The sequence below is a fragment of the Hydractinia symbiolongicarpus genome, chromosome 11 (genome assembly GCF_029227915.1).
Source record: "Hydractinia symbiolongicarpus strain clone_291-10 chromosome 11, HSymV2.1, whole genome shotgun sequence".
Taxonomy (NCBI): Eukaryota; Metazoa; Cnidaria; class Hydrozoa; order Anthoathecata; family Hydractiniidae; genus Hydractinia; species Hydractinia symbiolongicarpus.
In genome coordinates this window covers 11,043,614-11,062,863 of record NC_079885.1, presented here as the reverse complement: position 1 = coordinate 11,062,863, position 19,250 = coordinate 11,043,614, and the positions used below count along the sequence as shown (strand labels likewise).

The following is a 19,250-nucleotide window of genomic DNA, read 5'->3' as shown; positions in this document are numbered from 1 at the left end:
CATCAGAAACCACGTAAACAAACAGAGGGGAGTCCAACAAACTCACGTCCGAACAAATAGCAATTTAAACAACAGCAGCCATCTAACAATAACACCTATTCTTGACCCTGGTATCTCTGAGCCATAAGCCATTGTTACGGAACAGCCGCTATTAAATTAACAAAAAAACTTAATTTCTCTGGAAACAAGCTTAAACAAAATAATGTCTTTTAAAGTCTGAATTTAAATACTAAAATTAGAATTTTAGAACGTTAACGTAGGGTGGTACAAACTTGAGTTCTCGTTGGCAGGTAGCAACATGGTTTGCATTGTTATTTAAAGGAACTCTTGTATCTTTTGCAACACCAATCCACTAGGAAATGGAGGTTCGACATTGCAATTTTATTACTATTTTTATTAATATAAAGCTTCAGTATTCGTTGAAAATTATTCTTATGGTTTCCACAATGTACACTTATTTATTCCTTATACAGTGCTTAGTGTATAATTAAAATATAACAGTCCTTCATTTTTTCCCAAATCAAAAAGGCCCTGTTTTAGCGTTGGAAAGTTATTAGTTGTACCAACATTGCATAAGTCTGATGCATCTATCAATGCCATCTAAGGATGTTGGAAGTCAAGTGGCACTTATTTTCTTCTCAAACTTTATGATAATAGTTCCAAACATTGTTTTCGATAGATTTACTGTCTCGAGTTATACACAGTTGGAACGAACAATGAATTTTTGTAAGTGATCTCAAAGCGTGATTGCAATGGGAAGTTGCGGAGTTAAAAACAACAAAAGCCAGCCAAAATTAACAAGCGCGTTCCAAAAACAACTGTTGAGTTGTGGTGTATTCATTAAGTGCATTTTGTGAGCCTATTAGGACAACAAAGCAATGATAAACGCGATAATGAGACTTTTGTAAGGCGCTCTAACCACCATTTAAGTCATTGAAATGTTAAACAGCTGTACCAACATTGCATAAGTCTGATGCATCTATCAATACCATCTAAGGCAGTAGGAAAGTCAAGTGGCACTTATTTTCTTCTCAAACCTTATGCCTATAGTTCCACTCTTTGTTTTCATAACATTTTCTGTCTCGAGTTGCGCACAGTGTACACAAACAAAGAATTTTTGTAAGTGATCCCAAAGCGTGATTGCGTTGTGGAGTTAAAAACAACTAAAGCAAACCAAAATCACATACAAGCCCCTTCCAATCTCAAATGTAGAATTGTGGTGTATCCATTAAGTACATTTTGTGAGCCTATAAGGGCCACAAAGCAAAGGTAAGTCCGAAAAGGAGACTTTTGTAGCGCGCTCTAAGCACCATTTAAGTCATTGAAATGTTAAACAGCAGTTTTAGGCATCAAACTTAACTTTTTTTAAAAAAATTATATCACTTTGAAATGCAAAATCTACATTCTCAAAGAATGAGTGCGTTTTTTTAATTTAACAATAGTAAGATTGAAAGCGGCAGTGGTCGTTTTTTTGTTTTTTGTTTTCAATTTTTTAAAATCATTATTAAAATTAAAGAGATAAAATAAATGGTTTGAAAGTTGAAAACTCAATTTAGGGGGTAAATAGGATGGCTGTAAATAAAAAGGTTGTGTCTCCAATTGTAACAATATAAATGTATCAAGGTTATATAAAACCTTAATGAACTATAACCTATAGTTTTAGCTAATTAGTGCCCTTTCCGTCATTTTATACACAAGTGTACTTATCACAACCACAAGCTGTTTTACGGGAATTGAAAATGTTACATTTACTTTCCAGTCACATAAATTCATTATTTCCGTTAACTTTGTCATATCATTGTTGTCTTGCTTTTCCAGTAACTGTGTACTTCCGTCTTTTATTTTTATTTGTCACATCTCATTGGCATTTCTGAATGGTTCAAGTAGTAATGTCATTTATAAAAATAGAAAAGTAGGCAAATGAAATTCGTCTTACAGTATCTTATTTGCATAGGATACTGCTGACAAAAAATATCAAAGTTTCTTTATCCCTCCAAATAACCATCACTCTCTTGCCATGTCATGTGTTTTCCTTGACATTTTATGTTAAATTTTTCCACGTGACTGGCAAAATAAAGATAGTGAAAAAAGCACTTGACCCATGTTTTGATAAATAGTGTTACTTATTTATGCATATAAATTTAAATCGCTATTTGTCTATAAAGCTCTAAAGAAAGGACGTACTGAACCTACTAAAAATTTATCAATAAATATTTTATGGACGGATATTTTTCGACATTGTTTTTAGCAAATTTATGTTGTGCCATTCTTTGGAATCTTATACTGCATTAATTCCAGGATGCTATTATGGTACTTGAAGGTCTTTTATTGGTGTAAAATTCAAGAAAAGGTCCCATAATTCCATTCTTATCAGTAACAATGTGTATCTCCAATGGAGTTTAAAGGAAGAAACCAAAAACATTTTCGATTCTGGCGGATTAACCAAATGTTTCGGTGGTGACTTTCACCTTAGTTTTGTTGCTGAAATTCAGAAGACTAGTCTGTGGCCTGTGAAAAAAACTACGTGTCCGCCCATCTTTTTTATACCACATTGCATGCGTGTCGTTAATTGTACTACTATATTGCGTGAAAGACGCATAGGGGTATTATAATATAGATTAGGATACAGAGAAGTAAAAATAATTTCCTGCCAACCTTTTTTTTCTCATTGCAACTTTTTTAGATCGCGGAATAAATATCCCATAGTTAAGCAATGCTCCTTTTACAACGTCTTACTAAATTTTACATTGTTCCCAATGTTTTGCTGCTTTTCAGCCATCTTTTATTTTGTTTTGTCATTTCAGAATGTATAAAATTTAAAAAAGGTATTTTGTGTCAATAATGGCGCTGATGTCATTACCATAACAAAGGCGTCTCCGAAGAAGTTTCCAACTTTTGAATTAGTTTGTAAGGAAAGAATTGAAGTTTATTTTATGTTCACACAAACAATCATTTTGTCCATCAAGTTTAACTGTGTATTTACATTGATCGCTCAATAGTCAAGAAATGTTTACATGTAGAAACTAAATAGAAACGCCGGAAAGAAATTCCAGCCACTCAGTTTCTTTTAACATTACAAAACAATACTTTCTTAAAAAGTGTATATATCAACACTTTCTTACTACTTTTTAGTGAAGCAAGCATGACCTAATTTGAATCTAGGTGCAAAGGTCAACAGCGACTAGATTTGTTTAAGCAAGAACTTTTGTTTTTGTGCAACTTAGTCATGTTCGTGATTCATCTTTTTAATATATTCCCCGCTGTTGTCACATTCGTTTTGTGACTACAACGTGTGTATCATCATCCTTTTTAATTCCTATTCAATGTCATTTTACTTCAACTCTTAAAAACACTTTGCACATCTTCCTACACGATTTCTTCTTCATTTTGCAGGTCAGCATATTTCTAAACATATCTGTTTTTAACTGATTGTTCCTCATTGTCTCCTTAGCGCTGTCTGTAAGGCAGTCAAAATACATGTTTTTACAGATCATGTGACAGCGACGCCAAGGACTGCCTCGCCTTCTCTTGTCATTTGAACTTTGCATAGATAACCGAATGCAAGTAAGTAGCATAACCGCCGTTAAGATAGCGGATGTTTTCATTTTTTGTGCTTCAGTTTGTCCGCTCTTATTTCTAAAAATAAAAGTAGGTAGATACATGGTATTTTCATTTGTCAAAAAGAGAGTTCCAACTGTTAAGAAAACAAATTTCATAACATACAATTATTTTCGCAACCGACAAAAAGTTACCATCGGTGAGAATTAATGAAGACTTTTTTGAATTGTTTTTTCTAACGCTGACGTGATATGTTTACGCACGTAACCACAGTTGCATAAACAAGGAAGACAAAACAACAAACAACAAACAACAACAAAACCTGTGGATAGTTAGAATTAAAAGAAAATATTGATAACAGAATTTTTATTAGGCAAAAATGCTATTTGCAATGTATGCCAACAAGTATAAGTGTTTAAAAGAGTGTTGTCAACTGTAGACATGTTTTTATTCCATGATAAACAAAAATGCAAAATCAATGTTGCAGCAAATCAGTAAAATGCTGATTTCGCACCAACCACATTTGCTAGAACATATGCTATTCACAAAATTCGAAGGAATGTTATTTTAGAGCAATGGAAAATTAACTTAGGCTAAATTAGCAATCCAAAATTAAGGCGGATGACAATTTTGTTTTTCCAATCTTCTTTAATGACTGTGTATAAGAGAATAATGAACGTGAACAAGAAGGAGTGGAAAAAAAAGAAAAGAGAAGGATAACAGGGCAAGTCTCCTACTTATTATACTGGACTTCGAGAAACCATTCCTTTGTACGTTTGAGTTCTTGTCATTTTAATTTTTCTACCCCAAAGTAGGTACAAAGTGATTAGCCCAAAAATAAGTTTTGATCTTATGGAGGTGTGAAGTTTTGAATAATAAAATGTTTTGTTCTCATTAAAGAAAAAGGAGTTCTTTAATAGAATTTGCAGATTGACTAGACCTGTTACGCATTGTCAGAAAAAAAAATCAAAATGCAGAGACAAGTGTTTCGTTATCTGTTTTCACACATGTGTTGTACAAGTTTCGTTATGCGAGACACCAAAATTGTTGATGAAATAACAATCTAAGAATAAATATCCATAAACATAATACTTACAAATGCCAAAAATAATGATAAAAAATATTTCTTTACCTCAGTGCCAGGAAAGCTTTCTTCAGCAGCTGTCTTTTCATCAATACGTATGTCATTGAATCGATGATCTTATATATAGCTGTCAAGTTGTATAACACTTTATTTGTTGTCAATCACCCTCCTTCGTTACGTTTATTCAGTAAACAAACGACCTTAATGACTAAAGTTAGTTTCCTTTCAAAAATAGTATAATGAATACAGTCCCCTATTTGGACTAAAAGAAGTTTACATTATAAGCAGAGAGAAAACCCGCCCTTATTAATTGATCCCACCTGATGGACTAAATTTATCATTTATTGTTATACGCATCAGGATATCACATGGAGAAAAACGGGTTGGTTAAGATAGTAAAAAATAGATGTAACAAACCATGGTTGGACGACGAAAAAAATCCTTTACTTAGAAAACCCTTTCCGACCCAAAAGCTCCTATTTTTTAAAAAGTTAAATGATTACTGATAGATTACTTTATTGTCAGAAAACGTTTAAGGAAGTAATTTTTGTTGTTAAATGTTTCTACAATTGCAAAGATTGAGAGTAACACCAAAGACATTGCTTTCACGTAAAATCGAATTTTGGTATTAAATTTTACTTGTGTCTCTAAAAGTTAAATTTCACGGTTTTCGTTTAAATTTTGCGGTTTATAAGAAACCATGACATTTTGAATTTCGCGCTTTTTAAGAAGCATACAAAGCCGGCAATAGAATAAGCCTGAATTTTCCGACGGTCGGGAATAAATATAATTATGTGTGTACGCAAAGGACCAGATGATATAGCAAACATTACATGTGCAACGAGAAACATTGATTGTCTAAGAGAAGAAATTTCTTGCCTACGAACTTAAACGAATAACACCCAAAGTTTTTCGTTCCTATTTTTGCATAAAAGCACACAGGAAAGCCAAGAGGGCAGGATCTAGCACTGAGAAAAAGCTAAAAATCAGCCATTGTAGCAGCAGTGGAAGCAAAAAAGACTTGGAGTAAGGAAACATGAACTCGCATTGCGAGAAAGTAATGAACCAATATGCAGTGACTGTGACCTACGAGCAATTGTAAATCCCCTAAAATGCCTTTATTAAATTGTAGGCTGAAGTGTTTTTTTAAAAAATGAGGGCTTTTACGGTTAATGGTGTAAACTTCTCTTTAAATGCGTATGCAAAGTAAACTAATTACGGAATTTCCGTTCGTTTAATGTTAAGGCATTACGCATTTGTTAAAATTTAGATGGAATCAACAACTTTTAACGCACAGACATCAAGGTCAAAAATGGCGAATTCATTACCACAAAAATAAAACGTACGACGCATTTGCAAATAATTTCATTGAACTTATTGTAATTCCAGCAACTTTCTTTCGCCACACAAAATGACATATTAACAATTTTTTTCAAGTTCAGCTTAGAATCATCAAAGTCATCAGCACGGCTTTTGCTGATGATTCTCATCAAGCCGGCTACTATTTTATCTAAATTTGTAAAAGACGCAAATTCTATGTGTTTCCTATCAAAAAATGTCTTTGTAGTATCTAGAGCATAATTTTACAAATACCACACAATTGTGTGTAAAACTCTCTTGTCCTCATGTTTTTTGATTAATCACCTGTTGACAAGTAAATTACTTCTTACCGCTGGCAACAATTGTCAGGCTGTTCTTCGCTTACATTTGCGTTGTTACGCCATATTAACACGCGGTCGAGCAATTGTAGATTCTAGACAAATTTGGTCAGCTGATCATAATCTTTTTCATTGATTTCTTTCTCAATAAAAACCTTGTTAACTTTTAATGTAAAAAGAATCTTTACACAAATTAGTACGGAATACTCGACATAAAAACTGCATAATTCGTGCTGAAACTTTTCATAAGCAACCCAAAATTTCAATACGCGAAAAAAACAAAGAAAAAAAAGCACTTCATTGGAATGTAACAGTTGTGCTCTTGTTAAATAAGTGAAAATTAGATTCAGAAGATGTGTCGCGTTGGCAACCGCAACTAATGTAATCAAAGAGGAGGAACATTTACAGATGAAAGGATGGAGTTAAACCAATATTAATTGGATAAGAGGAAAGCTCGTCAATACACCATATCCTAGATCACCATATCATCAAAGACATCCAATTAACGATGACATAACTTAATGTTTAGCAGAGCAAAAAAAAAGTGTGTACCAGGGAATTGATTCTTAAAGTGGAAAAATGTTGTTGTTTTTAAATAAACTGACAATTATCGATCGCCGTTGTTATTGTCATTGTCGCTGCATAACAGACATCATTCATTCCATAGGCCCTGTGAGTAAGGTAACCAATAAAAACTTTTGGCAAAGATGAAGCAAATGACTCTAGAGATAAAATAAAATGTGTTAAACATGTTGTTCTGAGTGATATTTTATTGAGTTTCATTAGTTTTTAAAGTCTTAACCAAAGTGGATAGAATTTTAATCTTAAAAACGTTTAAGATGTCAAAAGTATTATTGAACGAGGACGTGTTCACCAAACCGTCTCAAATTTCTTGGTATAACAGCTAGTGTAAAAAAAATTTACGATTTAAATAAAATATTCGAAATATTTAATTCAAATAAATAGTTTTTTATTAAAAAATTATTTCGTACGTGTCGCTTTCAAAAAATCAAAGATTACTATTGTTTTTTTTTACATTTCTCATAAAAGCGGGTCATGCAACTAGTCTTTCATACTAATACACTACTTTCGGGTATCTCTGGCTACCAACATAAATGCGTCAGTTTTTTGTTGTTTATTTCATTTTGTTTCATTTCATTTCATTTTATTTTATTTTATGCTCATTATTTATCTTCTTACACGCAATATACGACTAGTAGCCCTGTTAGTATTAACTATCACAAGTCTATTTATTAATACACTCCCGTTTTCTGTCTTTTGTGAGCGCAGAAAAAGTTGTGCTACGAAAACATGAAATGCGGCTATCGATTAGTCTATGTTATAACACTCGTAATCTATCTATTTGTGTGCGAGAAAAAGTTAGAGAAACACTAAAAAGGCAATGCAATATATCTTATTTACTTTGTCGCAACGAGAAAATTTCTATTGAATTTTCCAATGGCTAACGACTTCTCCTTTGCCATGTCGCTGATTTAAAACTCATCCTTCTCATTATAAACTATTACGTTATCCGAATCTCAAAAATTAAGCGACATTCACAAAATCCTATGCTTCATCTTCGTTCGGTACGTTTGTTTATGCACTTTTTTTGTTTAAAATTTTTAGGCACATATTACAGGGAACAGTGAAATTTAAAATGGGTTTCTAATGGTTTTGATGCTGCAGGGGAGTATAAAAAGCATATTAGATTGTTCGAATACAAATAAAAAAATAACTCATCTTTGCAACTGGTAACGAAATATTTTTATTCATTGATCCAATACTAAACGAAAAAACTATTTACTTTACATTTAATTTTTATTTTAATTTAAAACAATTCACATATTTAATTCATTGTTGCAACAACTTTTTAGAAAATATAATAACTGAATACACAAGAATATTGGCGGAGAATTAATGTCGAGATATTTAAAAATTATATAAACTATCATCCGTTATAACGTGACCCGATTGATCCCTCTTAAAAGGTGCGTCCAATTTTTTAACAAATTTCTTATTTAAAATAGAAATGGAAGGTACTCAGCACTTTTCAGTTCGGATTTGGTTGGTTAGAATAAAATCAGTCTTCTTTATTACGTTTTACTATAGCGCGCCGCGGCGTTATTACTATCATGTTCATTAATAAACTATTTTTCACAATTATTAACTCCAAACTTTATCACTATCTGCCACACCATGACATGTTATATTCATAAAGACCTAATGTCTTGACGTCATCGAGCTCAGTGCACCTATGGTCAGACACGCCTACTGGGATTTACATGTGCAAAAGATATGGAGATTTTAAAACCAAGATGTATTCCAGATAACTGATTTATTTTCTGAAAATATTCAACAACATGTTAATCATCATAATGGCCACTAAAAACGAGATGGGACACGCTTCGCTGTTACTGAAGTCTTATCCATCGAGAATAACTCATTTATGGTGTATAGAGCGAAATCTAACGACAAAGCCGTTATAGTATCATATAAAGGGTAGTATCAAAAATATATAGAATAGGGTCATAATTTACGTCTCCGAGCTGGAGGCTGCTGGATATAATATAGACTTAATTGGTCAAAAGCTCGGATCAAAACTATGTGCTCCTAACTATTTTTTTGACAAAGCAGCTTTAAAAACATTCAGCACTAGTTATATCATCTGACATCATCGGTTTAAAAAACAAATTACATTATGAGAACAAAAGTACCAAAAATTTATTAAGATTAAGATTTTATCACAAAATCAAATGTCCGCTTTTATTGTTTTTTAAATTGATCGTTCAATTTTTAAAATTTTTAATAGTTTGACAAAACAAGTTCAAATATGTGTTTGTGAATTAAAAAGAGCAAATGGCGTCAGGGTGAGTTATTCTTATATTTTCGTTTATTTACATAAATGGGGCGCCAATTCAATACATGGTATTGTTAAAATGTTTAGTAAAACAATCAAATAATGGGAATTAGACTTAACCGTATTTTTTTATCGGTTAGGCAAAAAAATGCAGCACTAATTATTTCTTTACAGTTTCAATCAAAATTCTATATCAGGGGCTTTGCCAAGCGAGATCTTCTGACAGCGGAAGCTTTTCTAAAACAGATATGTTTGTCAGAAAAGGATGAAACAACAAAACCTCAATGCAGCAGACAGTTTGTATCAGAAATCTCTATAGCAGACATTGTTTCAAAGTCTCAATTTAGATTACTCATGAAAACTGACCTATCCACAGCAGACACAACCTACAATGGGTATAAAACAATTATTGTAGAAAGTTTGTCTCTATTTTATAAGACAGAGAACGTGTTTCACTTTTTGAATAAAATCATCCTTCTGATACAATTTACGGTAGATTTTACTATACCATTAAACCTCAGAGCAGGTTTTTAGGGCAATATAAGTCAATTTAGAAAGAACCACTATCTAGCGAACACCTTTATATAGCGGACACTTTTTTAAGCTTCAAATCGTGTCCGCTATAGAGAGGTGTCACGGTAAAGCTATTTGATATTCAATATAACTAAGGCAGGCGACAAACTTACAAAACTGATGATTTTTGAGTAATATTTATTATTATATTGTTCATCTATTAATTTCAACGAAGGTTTTTGACAGTTTGGTGACGTTCAAAGCAAGCAAATTTCTTCTTTTATTCCTCGAGTTAGCGGAAATTCAGATGAATTGGATTAGTTGAACAGCTTATACCATATTTCCGTCTCCGAAAACGTCATTTGTCATCCGAAATATAAAAATAGCGTATTTTTAAAAAAGTCAAAGCAAATATATTTTTTTCTTTCTTACTTTTATTATTTACATGACCAATCGTGATGAACTCATTATAAAAGTGAATTATAATATATATTTAACATATTCTTAAGAATATTTATTTAACTTTATGTGTTTCCAAAAGGAGCGGTCAACAAGGCGAACAGATAAACATGTATGCACACTTTTTTAATTGCTGTCTAGTTTAAGATCATACGTTTTCCAGTCACCTTCCGTACTTTTCTTACAAAATTTAAATTTCATAAATTGGATAAAAATTTGTATGAAAAAAGTTTCTAAATTTGTGAGGTGGGCAATGTCTGACGAAACATTTTGTACAGGTATAAATTTGAAAGTACATTACGTTCTGCATTTAGTGAACAAACAGACAAACAGACAAATAGACATTTTTTGTACAATGGTTTAGTTCTTTCATTGCAGTTTTTGTGCCACTTATCTGTTGATTCTAAATGCCTGGCAAACCCTTGAAAATTGAAATTAATAATATTTTTAAATAACAAATAAAAATCGAAAATTACTCGATGTGGCCATAATTTTGTCGGATAAAGTCATGTTAAACAAGGTTTTAGAGAAATGAGAAGAAGGAGTACATACGTTGTGAAAGCATGCCGGTCCTTGTATGTTTAAAATAAGGATTTGTTTTAGATTATCTTGACAATCAATTAATGATTGACGGAAAAGATTTTAATGTTGAGATGCTTGTATTTTGTTCGTTTTTACAATTATTTGGAATTTATCAAAAATAGTCTTGAAAAAAATGCAACAACAGCTTGATTGGCAAGTTACATAATTTCTTAATGATGAAAAACAAAGCCTTGGATGCATTTTTTGTTAGCGATGTAAGACTTTTCTTAAAGATAGTTTTCACTGCTACAATATATTGTATGAAATATTGTACAAATAATTGTAGTAACTGGTTATGGTTGCTAATATGGTGTAAAACTCGGTGAAACAACTTTATAGGCTCAGTAAAAGTAACATATGTATTTAGTCTCGCATTCAGCGAATTATTTATATATTTAATGGTGTAAAATTTACTCAGTTTTGATTGTGTATCTGAAGAATTTGAAGAGTAAAAATAAAGCCTTGACATTGCTGCTAGAGAATGCTTTTAACAAAAAGGCCCCTTCCTTAAGGGTAGTTTTCAGAGGTACAATATACTGTGCGAAATATTGTACAATGAAGTGCAGGAACCGTTGTACAATTCTGAACTATATACAAGGAGGATATAAAAAACTCAAAAAGTTTGTTTTGGTAATGCTTAACATACTCTCTTCTTTTAAATTAGCTCATAGGAGCCTGCTACTTCAAAGTCATAATGTATTGTAAGCCATGATTACATCTGTCCAAGGTACAACATATTGTTCAAGAATATATATTTTTACGCAATTAATTAGGTACAATATGTTGTAACAGTGGAAACTACACTTTACGATTAGAATGATGATCACATTCTATTCTGTGCAATTACACGTATCAAAATTTACGCACATTTGTAATAATATGTAACACACTTTAAAATTCGTTTAAATGGCCTTCTTAAAATGAATCTCACGTGAGAAATATATTTTAAAAACATCCGCAGAAGTCCACTCCTCAAAATTAAATCAATGAAATAAAACCTAATTATGAGTTGTTAATTACTCAAAAAAGATCTTTCAAATACATATGTACTTGTTTTGAGACTTTTTCAAGTGCTCTCCACCACCTCTTTTATCTGGTTTTCTTTTCTCCTTGTTCTTAATTGCGTAACACTAATCAAATGTTAGGAAAGTATACTGCAATGTGCATTCTTCGATGACATTTCACGACCGCATTATCAAATTTCTCCTCCCAGTAATCACAAAACAGGAGCTAACAATTTGAAAACATAACAGAACTGTGGTGACAAGATTAAGTGAAATGTATCTTTTAAGGAGGGTCGCCACTCAAATGAAATTGACCAAACAAATCGACGTTTGTTCTCGTGTTGCTATTAGGGAATGTGTTTACTTTTGTTAAATTTTACCAGTCGGGATCAGCGCTTTTGGGTATAGGGCTTTGCACGTCCGGTGGAATGCTTTAGTAAATAGTGCTTACATAAACAATATTTCGGGAGAAAAGTTTTAAAATAAGAAATAAATTTAGAAAAAAAAATTAATTTAATGAAATGACCTCCCCATTGTGTTGTCACCCCCTTGTAGTTAAAGAAGCAAGGAATTATTGTTTATTTTTTGAAATATGTTAGGCATGACCAATAATTGGCTGCGTTCCGCTTAACTAAAGTGAATCCATTCAAATCATGACCTTGATTTTCACGTTTTTCAACTTATTTTGTGTAGGAAACTGTTTTCGGCTTTCATTTGAATTAAAAGACAAGCAGGCATGCTCCACGTTTTCGGCACAATGTACTGCCATTTTAAAGCTGTTTACCTATGCTTTCCTATAGATTGACAGTTATGTCAGCTTCACACAATACACTCAAAAATCTGTCTAGCCACATTCAGTGAAAAACATTACAATCACACATCTAGGAATTCTGTGACTTGTTTTTAGTCAGCTATGCTATACTTGATGCGTGAACTATTAAACATCATTTCAAATTGCGGTAAGAAGGTATAATAAAGTAGTAAAATGTGTTAGCTCGGTTTTTAACCTTATGAATGTACAGATAATTCAAGAAAATAGAATGAAAGTATCTCTTTGGCCTTTAGCGATACCTAGCTAAAAAACTCCATATAAATACATTTAATACTCTTATGTTCACAATGATCACAATTTACTTTTGTTGCCGGAATACATGGTTATATTATGCGGTTATTCCAATATGTGGTTTACAACCGAAGTGTGCTGTCATTTTAATATATGGTTTATCATATTTATCATATACTTAACTTCTGGAAAAAAATTATACTGATGTATTCTTAATCTTAGCACAGTTAAAATTAAATCTAAAAATGCAAACTAGCGGAACATTTAACCCTAAATTGATGTTGTTCAAGCAATCTAATGCAACTCACAGACAGATAATTAGACTTTGAAGGGAAAAATACTTCAAATAAAACCTGAGAAAGTACATTTTACATCAATGGTAGGATACAAGTTTATATGAGTTACCAAAGAATAATAAAAAAACGTTCATAATTAATCAGGGAAAATTTTAAGTCAAGCATATTCTTAGGATATTCTTAACTTTTAGTCTAATTTCATCTTTAATATTCTTAGAATATATTCTTATATAAAAAGTGTGTATGCGGGCATTGCAATACATGGTTATAATATGCAGTTTTTATAATACATGGTTAAAATATGCAGTTGTTGCAATGCATGGTTAAAATATGCAGTTGTTGCAATTTAAGGTTAAAATATGCAGTTGATACAATACACGGTTAAAATATGCAGTTGTTGTAATGCATGGTTAGAATATGCAGTTGTTGCAATGCATGGTTATAATATGCAATTGTTGCAATACATGGTTAAAATATGCAATTGTTGCAATACATGGTTATAATATGCAGTTGTTGCAATACATGGTTATAATATGCAGTTGTTGCAATACATGGTTAAAATATGCAGTTGTTGCAATACATGGTTATAATATGCAGTTGTTGCAATGCATGGTTAAAATATGCAGTTGTTGTAATACATGGTTAAAATATGCAGTTGTTGTAATACATGGTTAAAATATGCAGTTGTTGTAATGCATGGTTAGAATATGCAGTTGTTGCAATGCATGGTTATAATATGCAATTGTTGCAATGCATGGTTATAATATGCAATTGTTGCAATACATGGTTAAAATATGCAATTGTTGCAATACATGGTTATAATATGCAGTTGTTGCAATACATGGTTATAATATGCAGTTGTTGCAATACATGGTTAAAATATGCAATTGTTGCAATACATGGTTATAATATGCAGTTGTTGCAATACATGGTTAAAATATGCAGTTGTTGCAATGCATGGTTATAATATGCAGTTGTTGCAATACATGGTTAAAATATGCAGTTGTTGCAATGCATGGTTATAATATGCAATTGTTGCAATACATGGTTAAAATATGCAATTGTTGCAATACATGGTTATAATATGCAGTTGTTGCAATACATGGTTATAATATGCAGTTGTTGCAATACATGGTTAAAATATGCAGTTGTTGCAATACATGGTTATAATATGCAGTTGTTGCAATGCATGGTTAAAATATGCAGTTGTTGTAATACATGGTTAAAATATGCAGTTTTTACAATACATGGTTAAAATATGCAGTTGATGCAATACATGGTTATAATATGCAGTTGTTGCAATACATGGTTAAAATATGTAGTTGTTGCAATGCATGGTTAAAATATGCAGTTGTTGCAATTTAAGGTTAAAATATGCAGTTGATACAATACACGGTTAAAATATTCAATTGTTGCAATACATGGTTAAAATAAGCAGTTGTTGCAATGCATGGTTAAAATATGCAGTTGTTGCAATACATGGTTAAAATATGCAATTGTTGCAATACATGGTTAAAATATGCAATTGTTGCAATACATGGTTAAAATATGCAGTTGTTGCAATACATGGTTATAATATGCAGTTGTTGCAATACATGGTTAAAATATGCAGTTGTTGCAATACATGGTTAAAATATGCAGTTGTTGCAATACATGGTTATAATATGCAGTTGTTGCAATACATGGTTATAATATGCAGTTGTTGCAATACATGGTTAAAATATGCAGTTGTTGCAATACATGGTTATAATATGCAGTTGTTGCAATACATGGTTAAAATATGCAATTGTTGCAATACATGGTTAAAATATGCAGTTGTTGCAATACATGGTTATAATATGCAGTTGTTGCAATACATGGTTATAATATGCAGTTGTTGCAATACATGGTTAAAATATGCAGTTGTTGCAATACATGGTTATAATATGCAGTTGTTGCAATGCATGGTTAAAATATGCAGTTGTTGTAATACATGGTTAAAATATGCAGTTGTTGCAATACATGGTTAAAATATGCAGTTGTTGCAATACATGGTTATAATATGCAGTTGTTGCAATACATGGTTATAATATGCAGTTGTTGCAATACATGGTTAAAATATGCAGTTGTTCCAATACATGGTTAAAATATGCAGTTGTTGCAATGCATGGTTAAAATATGCAGTTGTTGCAATACATGGTTAAAATATGCAGTTGTTGCAATACATGGTTATAATATGCAGTTGTTGCAATACATGGTTAAAATATGCAGTTGTTGCAATGCATGGTTATAATATGCAGTTGTTGCAATACATGGTTAAAATATGCAGTTCTGTGCTTTTGCATTGTTGCAATGTGATTAAAAGAATATAGCATGAAGTAAAATTGTTTAAAAAGTGCAAATACTACGCTTCTGCCTAGACTTATTTTTTATTTCTCTTAACTCCTAACACAAATATATGCAGATAGTCAAGGCTCACTTTCTTTGTAAATTTCAAGACATACTTTTAACTACATAAGTTTTAACAAAAGTGCTTATATATAACTATATAGAAATATTTAGGAATTTTTAAGTAAGCAATTTGATTCAGGGAGATAAAACACTCATTTAAAGCTAATCTTGATTCTTCTTTAAGGTAGCTTTTCAAAAATGCAGCCCCTGTAGGTGGACTTTCCTTTATTGCAGATCTGATGAGCAGAATCTCAGGTACAGATAAAATGATAGTCAATCTCTCATAACAAAACCTCTATATAGCGGACATTTTATAGCAGACACATCTCTCCATAGCGTACATCGTTTCAAGGTCCCTATTTACATAATTCCTAGATATAATCTCTCTAGCAGACATTCCCAGTAATTTATCGTGACAAAAATTACTTGCAAGACGTTTTTTTCCATATATTATAATATAACGTTTAATATAGCTAACGCTTTCAGAAGTCAAAAGAATAAATTGCCTGTATAAAGAAATAGCGAAGCAAATGCTAGTCTTCAGTGTTAAGTTAGTTTTATGCTCTCCCAATATTGCAAGCTTTTTCCGAATCAATGCAATAAATTTATAAAATAAACTCTATTTCTTCATTATATCTTTTTTAACATGGTTAGCGTTACATTGAATAAATAATAATCTCATAGCCCTAGCTAAGATACCTCAAAACTTCTGTTTAATTTTTTTCTTAATATCTTTATCGCCTCCACAATTGCCAACTTACACACAATGTAAAGGGCCTTGATTATCCCAGGCTGCTTCCAACCACACATCTTTTTCACGATCTATTCTATTCCTCCTATGAAGCCCTCGCCTCTTCTGCACAAAATCTGTTCTTGTTGATCATAAATGATTATGTTGGAATTGTACTGGATCCAAAAATTGATGATGGGTCTGCACAGCTAAACTAAAATGGTATACAAAGACCACTATTCACCAGGGTAAAGAGCTATGTGAGAGACCTGCTAAATCAGGAATGGATTAACCGTGTCTGATTGGAAAAAGAATGGTACTTTGAGAATGCCCGCGGAAAAATCCAATTAGGGAGCGTTCACATATTACGTAATCAAGTAGGGGGGAAGGGGGGGAGGGGGGGTCATCGAAATTGCTTACGCATGATTATGGGGCAGAGGGGAGGGGTCAAGTGGTTTGATGACATAAGCAAATCTAAAAAAATTAACAGCATATTTTATCATGATTGTGAAAAATATCAACTATCTAAAGCGTTTGTATTCGCCATATTCTATATCTTGCATGTAAAATATAAAAGTAAAATAAAAACTGTAAATATTTGTAATTCTTTATGGATTTTTTTTCAGGTAGGAGGGGGGGGGTAGGACATGCACGCAACAACACTCATCCACCAGCAGTCTGAAATTTTCTGACATGTACCTCAGTTATTAAGGTGTGTTGCAGCCACTATAAATATTGCGGTATCAGCAATATGTTAATGTAATTTTTTTACGTCCAATCATCGCCACACAGGAAATTTTAAATCTACAACAACTACGCCATCACTTTGAAAAAGATCTACGACAGCGAAGTTATGCAATGCAACGTACAACAAACATTTTAAGTCGGTGAGTGTGTCGGAACGAGATGGATGTATTTAGTTGCCGGCTATATGGAGAGAGTGAAGAAAACCGAGCGAATTCTTGTTTATTAATATATTTACATAAATATTAGAACAAAAATTGTTTATACTGTATCTTCTAGCAACATTTGTGTTATTGTTAATCCTGTTTACTAGTAAACCCAAAACGTGTCAGTTGATGGTACATTTGTACGATAGAGACGGCAAGGCTGTCGTACCGTGTTTTGTAATAAACGGCTCACTTTGTAATTCTTGCTTTGTTTTTTCGTGACTATTCTGGTGAAATCAATTGTTTTCGTGATTCTGATGCGCATAAAGTTAATTGATATCTAACATATTGTTATTAATCTTTCTTATTACAAAATGAACCGGAGTTTTTTATTACAGAGCGTGGTAGGTTTTTTAAAATGAGCCATTTTAAAACAGTACACGCATGCATAAAGACTACCCGGCGTCCCATTATCATGGGTCAGACAAAGAACCGGTTAAACATTCCCGGCTTCTGATTCCTTTGTCGGTAGCTAAAAAAACAAAGAAAGGATTTTGTTTCAAACTATTCTCAATTTAATTAAAGGATTAAAATTCAATTAAGTCGGGTTTAGCGCGTAAAATGTCCATAACATAATTCTTGCGGAAGAATGCCCATTATAAGCAGTCTACAATCTGCAAATATCGCATTTTTAGAACATATTCGTTCTTCGTAAGGACTTTTAAAAAACTGTTTACAAAACTGTCATATCGTTTTGTAGTACCTACGGTACTACAAAACCATATAACAGTTTCACAATCAGATACTAAGCAACTGCAAAATATACATGCGTAAACGTATCCTGTACAGTTTGCATTTGATTCTATTGAAATAGTTTTCTTTTTCTAACAATATGGTACAGTTTTTAAATTTTACTTGCAATTAGCGACATGCTAGGCAATCTTTTTTTAAAAAAAATTCTAGTTGTGTATTTACTGCATCCTTCCGCTGATAAGTGCTGAGCTAATCGGCTGACAAAACATAAAATACTTAGGTCTTATACGTTGATAAGCGGATTTTAAATATCGGCAAGGGACACTATGGGCTCTTATACAAGCGGGTGGACATGTACGTGGCGAAAGAATACGGTATTTTGTTATTTGAGCGGAAATATAATTATTCAAGAAACAACTACAACAAAACTACAAAAGGTATAGTGCCATAAATTCCCTACAAGCTATGTCAGCTTAGCTTATACCATTTTAATTATTTTACGCTAAAATTATGTCACTATTGTTTCATTACAAATGTTGGATTCGTAAATTTGAAAATTTAAACGGCCATGTAAACAAACATAGTCTACAAAAATCTATTGAAAATTCCAGGTGTGTAGGTGGCTTGGCATGGACAAAAGGGCGATTACGGCAGCAGAAAAAAAGGAAATATGGACCGCACTACAAATTACTTCTTAATCGAAATTGCTAAAGGACACAGGACACGATTATTAGCAGCGAAATGCGTGTAATCTCATTAGCTGTTATTGTGGTAATTATTAACAAATTTGTATTTATTAACAGCGGTTAGGTTGCAGGTCAAATTGGTTGATCAAGGGAAATTTTGATTGGCTGGTAAATTCAATGATTTCGAAATATCACGAGATACTTTTTGTAAAAGAACAAAAACAATAAAATAACAACAAAAACAACAACAAGAATAAAAACAACAAAAACAAAAACAAATTTCGTGATAGGTACATCAGAGTATTTGCAAAAACTTAAATTTGTCAAAAATAATTCAAAAAAGCACTATGCAATTCTGAATCTGTAAAATATCTAAAATTCCCATATTGCTCGTGTATCCTTTCATTTGTGCTGATATTGCTTTGTGAAGCATTATCAACACAGGATTAAAATTAATAAAACGTGTTGGTAGTTGTCATCATGTCATTTACGTCATCCGTGGTGTCGAAAATATTGACCCCGTAGCACTTACGTAAAACACGAGAGCTTTGTGTTAAGTAGTAGTAAAAATAGTATTAGCAATAGTAGTAAAAAAAAATTGCGTATAGTTGGAGATTTAGGAAAATGGCAAATTGTAAAGATAAATCTTTATTCTGACGTTTTTTAACTAGAAATTTCGTATCGACA

At 32.2% G+C, this 19,250-nt stretch overlaps 1 protein-coding gene across 1 annotated transcript; it reads right to left on the bottom strand.

The window, feature by feature from the left end:
- Positions 1-1,602: 1,602 nt before the first annotated feature.
- Positions 1,603-4,750, bottom strand: LOC130614498 (uncharacterized). The gene is made up of 2 exons (XM_057435926.1): positions 4,691-4,750; positions 1,603-3,636 (listed from the first exon to the last, which is right to left on the bottom strand). The coding sequence occupies exons 1-2, from the start codon at positions 4,744-4,746 to the stop codon at positions 3,327-3,329; spliced, it is 366 nt and encodes a 121-aa protein (XP_057291909.1). The 5' UTR covers positions 4,747-4,750; the 3' UTR covers positions 1,603-3,326.
- Between the last annotated feature and the right edge of the window lie 14,500 nt (positions 4,751-19,250).